General features: G+C 38.1%; 1 protein-coding gene across 2 annotated transcripts; it reads left to right on the top strand.

Annotated features, from left to right (window-relative positions):
• The first annotated feature begins 620 nt into the window (after positions 1-620).
• On the top strand, positions 621-3,702 carry LOC149229221 (B2 protein-like). 2 transcript variants are annotated; one of them, XM_089378532.1, is made up of 6 exons: positions 621-851; positions 1,099-1,693; positions 2,298-2,398; positions 2,529-2,612; positions 2,824-2,934; positions 3,071-3,702. In XM_089378532.1, the coding sequence occupies exons 2-6, from the start codon at positions 1,162-1,164 to the stop codon at positions 3,110-3,112; spliced, it is 870 nt and encodes a 289-aa protein (XP_089234658.1). In that variant the 5' UTR covers positions 621-851; positions 1,099-1,161; the 3' UTR covers positions 3,113-3,702. The 2 variants fall into 2 exon arrangements, with proteins under 2 accessions (XP_089234658.1, XP_089234659.1); XM_089378533.1 differs by having other exon boundaries at positions 851-946.
• The last annotated feature ends 3,738 nt before the right edge of the window (positions 3,703-7,440 follow it).

Here is a 7,440-nt window from a genome sequence, read left to right as displayed (position 1 = left end):
AAGTGGGCAAGTATCATGTGGCGCACCCTAACTGCTACATTTCACGAGCAATGCCAACCAGAGGATCTCATTGGATTGTCTGGTCCATCGCAAAATATTAACTTTTATCATAAATCATTTGAGGGATATTTTCAGAGACAAGGACATGAGAGATGCGACTTGATGGTTAGATTAACCAGTAGACCAACTTTGATTTCATTGGAGGAATGTTAAAAACCGCTACCAAACAGCAAATACCTCTCACCAAACTAAACTTAGCTGTAACGTACCCAACACTAAATGTCAAAATAGCAGCAGGTCGCTCTCTATAATATCTAGAGGCCTTCCTCCATCTTTCGATTAACGTCACAAAAATTCACAATTATTAAGTAAGATTTTAATATTTTATTTTGGAAAATTTTGCTTGGCCTGCACGGCATCCAGAGCGCATGTTGCTGTCGAAGCAACAGCACACAACTGTGAAATGACGGAGAGCGTGACATCATCATTCATGTGAGCCCTTCACGGGGACATATAATGCATCGGCATGGGAATGACGGTATCAAAACGTAGTGACATGATCCATGTGGGATGATTAATTCATTTAAACTATGGGCATCAATGGCATGAGTTGGGATCCATTAACTGGGCCACGAGTGAAAAGCACCCCCCTTGTAAATGCCTCATGCTTTCTTTTATTATTGCGACTATGGAGGCTCGAACGCGGGCTTGAAGATCTGGGGCTCAATTCCTTGATTTACTGCTCCAAGGGTTCGTGCACTTTGGAAACTCTCAGTCGTTTTGTTACACGTTGCAGATCACTGCATTACCGTTATAGGCTTTACTGGGCGTTTTCTGCGAGCATTTCTCAGGTTTGACTGTGTTCTTTGTGCAGTGGTTCCTCAAATGTGTGTGTATTTAGACTCGAGGGTTTTGCTTTGTTATTGTGTCTATGTTCGGCTGTTCAGTTCGGATCTTGCACCTTTCTTTTTGTTTCCGCTTTAAATATCTTGTGGTTATCTGTTTTCGTCTCGTCTCTTGAAGTTATGGGTATCCGGGGTATCCGCATTTGTTGTCTGATAGCTTTATCTGATTTTTCATTACTTGCATAATCTGCAGAGTTTAGTATCAGGCGTTAAAGTTGAGTGAACTTCAGTTTTGGATTTCCCAAAGCCGGCAGTCATGACAAACCCTTACTCGTTCTGGCAATTTGGGGAAGAGCTTAGAGGACAGGCCAGGGCCTCGGATGATCACAAATGGACCTTGGCGGCCTCGCAACTGGCCCTTGCAGAGCATATGAGGTCCAAAGGGGACCGTACGAACAGATCAGAATCCACAGGGTCCCCTGCAGAAGCCAAGCAGAAGGGAAAATACAAGGGGAAACCAGAAGTAAGCAAGTTGGAAACGCTTACCCTTAACCTGAAGCAGATGAACCTTGATTGGAAGCCGGGAGATGCTGGAGTAAAGGGAGGAGCTTTAAATGGCATTTACAATGCAAACACTCCTTACCACAACAATAATAACGGGGGCGGCAACAACAACAACAACAATGGTAGCGGCAACAACAACAATAACAACAACAACGGTGCATTTGACAAGCGATTTAAGACTCTGCCATCGACAGAAATGCTGCCTAGAAATGAGATACTTGGGGGTTACATCTTTGTATGCAATAACGATACCATGCAGGAGGATCTAAAGCGTCAGCTTTTTGGTAAGTTTTACATGGGCCTTGTCTGAATGATTTTTCACATATATTCATAGAACCAGGTTGTAGGTAGCTATCTTAGTTATAATTTTTTCAGAACTGTAAAAAAACAGGTTTTCTTTCATGTTTAGTTCCCTTAAAATGAGGCCTGTTTTGTGAATGGGGCTGGTGGTTCACCTGTGAACCCTGTATTAAGCTATCCACCACAATCCCATTCTTGCCCCATCCATATGGCATGAGTTCTGATAGCAGGTTGTTTTGGCGAAATCGCTTACCCCTCAGACATGACACCCAACCTAGGTGCAAGTCCCTGTGGTGCAGCCCTTGGGGCATGTTTCTTGAAGTACTTCCTGGAAAAACAAACCAAAATGAAATCTTGTTTTGTAAGACCATTTTCTTGAGTCATGACACGCTTTCAGGCAAACACAGGTGCCAATGTCATGGCTATATAGCTCTGCTCCTATCACCACGAGTATCTTATGTGTTTATATTTGTTCACACGATGGTTCAATAGGCCATTTGCACACACCTAGTCAGATATATTCCTGGGTTTTGATTTAAATGGCTCATCGAAGTTTTTCTAAGATGAAGAAATGTGGTGTGCTTGCAGGTTTGCCTCAGAGATACCGGGATTCAGTTCGGGCAATAACTCCAGGGTTACCCCTGTTTTTGTACAATTATACAACTCATCAATTGCATGGCGTTTTTGAGGTTGGTTCTCAATTTTCAGGCTGTGTGCATTATTTGTAGCTACTGCTTGCATTATGAGCAGGGATCATTTTCGTGTCCAACTGAAGTGTGACGAGTGACCTCTGACAATGTGTTATCTGTCTTTATATAGGCCGCCAGTTTTGGAGGGTCTAATATTGACCCAACAGCATGGGAAGACAAAAAATGTAAAGGCGAATCGAGATTTCCTGCACAGGTACAATTGGCTGCGAAACTGTTAAATTAAGTGCCTTGAACTTATCTACTATAGGCTAGGGAATATGCAAAATTGGTGATATTTAATTTACTTAATGAAAGTGCTCCAGTTAGGTCTCAAAATGTTTAAACTTTCTATGGTAATTTTTTATGTAGTGGCATGCATTAACAACCATTGTGATTGAACTTTCTATTATGAACTGAAATATCAGGTTCGTATTCGAGTCAGAAAGCTGTGCAAACCACTGGAGGAGGATTCTTTTAGGCCTGTATTGCATCACTACGATGGCCCCAAGTTTCGGTTACAGCTTTCTATACCAGAGGTAAAACGACAAGTTGTCAAGTAATCTATCTCTAAGATCTTTGATTTCTTTGATGTTATAATCATATGTTGGATTTGAATGAGCATTTGGTTTTCAAAGTTTTATTGAACTCATTGTTTGCACATTCATGTCGCAGACTCTAGCCTTGATGGACTTATGCACACAAAACAGCATGTGAAGGGTAGATGCCTGGACGAGATTAGACTGCAAATGGATTTAACCTAATGTTTGTCTTGAATAAAATGTGTGGCATTTGTTTGACTTGAGACAAATTAAGGCTGTACTATTTCATTAGTGAAGGGTGGATCTCTTTCTTGTATAAAGGGCTGAGGAATGCACCCTTCAGAAATTGGATTGCCTTAGAAGATTAACTTCTTGAAATCAGATCCTTAACTGAAGGAGAAATGCAATGGATCTAAAGGTCATTCGCTTTTTTTTGAGTCAGAGTTGTGGAATTAGGCGCAAGTGCCACAGGTTCATGTTGTAGAATGTTGCTGATCATAAGTTGAGTCAGTAAACTTTTAGATACAGAGGTGTCTATAACTTTTGGAAAGGTTGCAAGGACAACAATGATTTCTTATAAGTAAGGTCTGAAGGTGTTGTAAAGATTGACAAGAGTGGAGTTTGGTGATGTATACACATTTCAATTGCTCGCTTGGGGAGAAAGCATGCTTGTGTTGAGGTTCAATATTATGTGTGCCATGTTATACCAGTGATTGTTGATGTAATATTTTGGAATATGGAATGTCTTTGCTCAATGTTTCATTCCTTTTGGTTTTTATGGTTTGTTTATGCTAACTATAATATATTCTGGAGTGTTTTAACCTTTCTTGGGATAAAACACATAATTAAGACTGAAAAATATACAAAGAAAAATTTTGGGCTCCGTTTTGGGAGTCAGTTTAAACGTCCTGGCAGCTCGTAACCTAATGCACAAGAGATTCTAATGCACATCTATGGATGCATTATGTGTCAGTCTATATTAAAGATAAGACGAAAATTAAGCTATAATATGCACAGGTTGGTTTGTGCAAGCTTTGCTCATTTGGATTCAGTAGTTTGGGTTTCTAGTTGTCAATTTCAGCTGTGGGAAGCATATTAATAATCCCTATTCGAAACTCTTATAAGTCTGCTGATTTAGTTGATCAAGTAGATGATCGTAGTCCCTATTTGATTACTTTTGTGGCAAATTCATCTCATTTCCCTTTCATCTTCAATTAGTATCAAGCAAGAGATAAAACAGTATTGCATTTGATTCAAATGATTCGTTTATAGACGTCAACCTTTCGTGAGGTTATTGCGGAGATTTTCTGGATGGTTGCACATGACACGCTAGTTTCACCAGGAGAGTTTTCTCCAATAGAATTATTTATTTAAGAAATTCTCTGGACTACTCGGTCAATTATGATTTGATGAAGATTTCTGCAGAATGCACACAGCTTTGTGTTGCCTACTGAATTGGACTTATTCAGGGGTCAATTGATGGCTCTTTCCAAGCAACAGTTATTTGAACAGCCAGTGTGATGTAACCTTTGTTGGCCAATGATAATGGCAGTCCTTACCCTGGTAGAAGAAAAGTGAAAGCACCCTGCATCTAGGGTGCGGTCCAACCATGGCCAACTTGCAGTTCATTTGTGTTTTCCTTGTTATTAATATCGAGGAACATAAAATTCGATTCTTTAGGATTCGTAAACTGGTGTGTCTAGACAGGGAATGGTGTTATGTTTATTATTTAGTATTAAGAAACATAAAATTTGATTATGTAGTAGGATGTATAAATTGTCTATATGGACGGTGAGCGGTGTTTTCCTTGTTAAATTAAAGGGACCTAAATTTTGACTAGGTAGAACGCATAAATTGCACAAAAAGGATAAAGGCCAATATTCTTCCCCCTTCCCCCGAGGCACAAATACCGGGAGATTCAACAGGTGAAAAATGTTGGGAAATTTGAAAAAAATGATTTTGTTTGATGAAATTGCATATATCAGATGAACAGATTACATAATCTGGGTGTAGCAGGGGCTTTTGACAGTGTTAAATTTATCCATGCAGTCAAAATCTTCAAAATTTTCGGTGCTAGTTTCTGGCGAGGGCAAATTGGAAAATGGGCAAATTGTTAACCTGTTATCAAACTTGCATAAATTGTATACATAGAGGGAGCTGTTATTTGTGCAAATAATATTTCTTCTGGGAAGAAGCTTGGAGTGTTTTTACCAGCAAAAGAATGCTCATGTGATGGCCTCATGCGAGGTCTCTGATAAATGATATGCTTTCATGGATGTAGAAGTATGAGGTTGCTGGTTACAAAAGGAATCTTCTCTCAGACAAGTTGAGTGGTGGTCGCAGTACGAGGGTCCTTCTGTCAGAGCCTTGTGGCAAGGGTTTAAATTTACTCGTAAGTTTCCGAATTTTTTTAATGCACATGGACTGCCTATTGCAGAGTTTGCTCAAATTTTGCATTTTGGTATTTCGCCCCAATGCTGTGTGTTTAGTCACCATCCAGAAACGCAGAGTCCATGGACTATCGGATTAGTGTTTAATTAAAGGGTTCTCCAAGTGCAGAGCTTGTAGTTGGGAGCCAGACCTAGTCGCCTCTGAAAGCAGTTATCTTGAGAGAGTTCAAATTGGGTAACCTAACTATGAAACAATGGCAATATATTTGTTGTGTCAGAAACTAGTGTTGCAATCTTGGTAATATATGACAGGATTGTGCGCTGAAAGTGTTATATTACATGTTGTGGTAGGACTACGAATGCAGTTTGCCAGTGTTGGATATTATGATGTAACCAATGGATATTTAACAGTGGTGGGGAGATCACAAATTTCATTGAGGCTAGAGAATATTTTGTTTAGAGCGTTGATTTGTGTTGTGGGGCCCGTTGTCACTTGTTAATGGTGATACATATTTCTCAGTCTATAGGCCCATGAATGTGGTTGGGCTGTATATGCCTACTGTTAGATTTAGTACTTGTTTAAATATAAGTTTTAGTACTCGCTTAAATTTAATGGTGTATATGTTTTAGTAACTTGCTTAAATTTAATGGTGGGCATATGTATTAATGGGCCTATGGCCCATTAAATGTTGGTTGCCCTTATACAGTCTGACTGTATTAATGGGCCTATGGCTCGTTAAATATTGGTTGCCCTTATCAATGATTCTACTTTTGCAATTGTATAAGTTGAGAGATGCACAGTAAGGTTTCAAGGCAATCAAGGTAAAGATGAAAATCGTTACAAGCAAGGATTTCAATAGAGCATTGAATCAAAAGGGGAGAAACCACAATTGTTACAACCAAAGGTTTCAATAGAGAATTGAATCAAAAGGGGAGAACCCAAAGGTAAAATCTAAGAATGGTAAACTTGCATTTGAAAATATTGAAGTTTAAAATCTCAATGTAATTAGAAAATTAGAATTTTGCATGGTTTTGGTCTAAAATATTGAAGTTTAAAATCTCAATGTAATTAGAAAATTAGAATTTTGCATAGTTTTGGTGATAGCATCTTGCATGTGGGTATTATTTTTTCATTCAATGTAATTAAAAATAGTAGAGTTTTGCATAGTTTTTGTGACGGCATTTTGCATGTGAGCATATTGTTCTTTCATTCAACATTAATAAATTGATATATATGGTAGATATTTCTCAACCAAATAAATTAATGAATAAATGAGTCAGAACTTAGAATGCATAGGATATGGATTTAGATTAACTCTCTATTGAGTATATAAATCATGAGGCTACAAAGTTCACTACCTAATTATGAATGTGGATTATAATTGTTCAAAATATTAGAGTCTAGATTGTGCTAGTAATTAAAAGTAGAGCAATCTAAGAATACAAAGATGTGGGTATTTCTTAGACAAATAAATCAAGGAATAAATGAGGCAAAGCATAGAATGCATCTTCAATACCTACAATAGAGAATATATCCTTATCTTCACACCATTAAATACATAGGCATTCATCAAAAATCCAAAGTAGCTTCATTTTAAAATTAGGTGCAAATTAACACATCAATTAATACAAAGGAAAAACCCATCAGATATGAATATAATATCTACCTTGGAAATAGAGAAAGGTTAGAAGATCAATAGGCCATCAATGCTCAACACCAAGAAGAGAACATCCACTTAAAAGGAGAAGGTCCAATGGCATGATTAAAGTAGAATGTCCAATGAAGATGTTGAATAACTTTGAGACATCAACTAGATTACTACCATTGTTAAAAAACCAATTTGATGAACCCCAGACTTTCTCATTGTGTTATGGCAGATAGGGATATAAGCAAATCTCTACTTGTGCAACTAGGAGAGGTGGTCATTCAATTGGACAACTAACAAGAGGATAGGTTCGCTTAAATGTGTTGGAAATTGTGACTAGTTCCGGTCTTCATTATTGTCATTTGACTCATGTCATAATGTAATTTCTATGTATCTATCAAAAGAAGAAAGAAAAGGATTTTTGTAAAGCATGGGTTTCATGCTCAAGTCATTGTGTTATTAGGTCA

This window comes from Pinus tabuliformis, chromosome J, assembly GCF_031772625.1.
Source record: "Pinus tabuliformis cultivar Carrire ecotype Pingquan chromosome J, CPIR1, whole genome shotgun sequence".
NCBI lineage: Eukaryota > Viridiplantae > Streptophyta > Pinopsida > Pinales > Pinaceae > Pinus > Pinus tabuliformis.
This window is presented reverse-complemented; position numbering and strand designations above follow the sequence as displayed.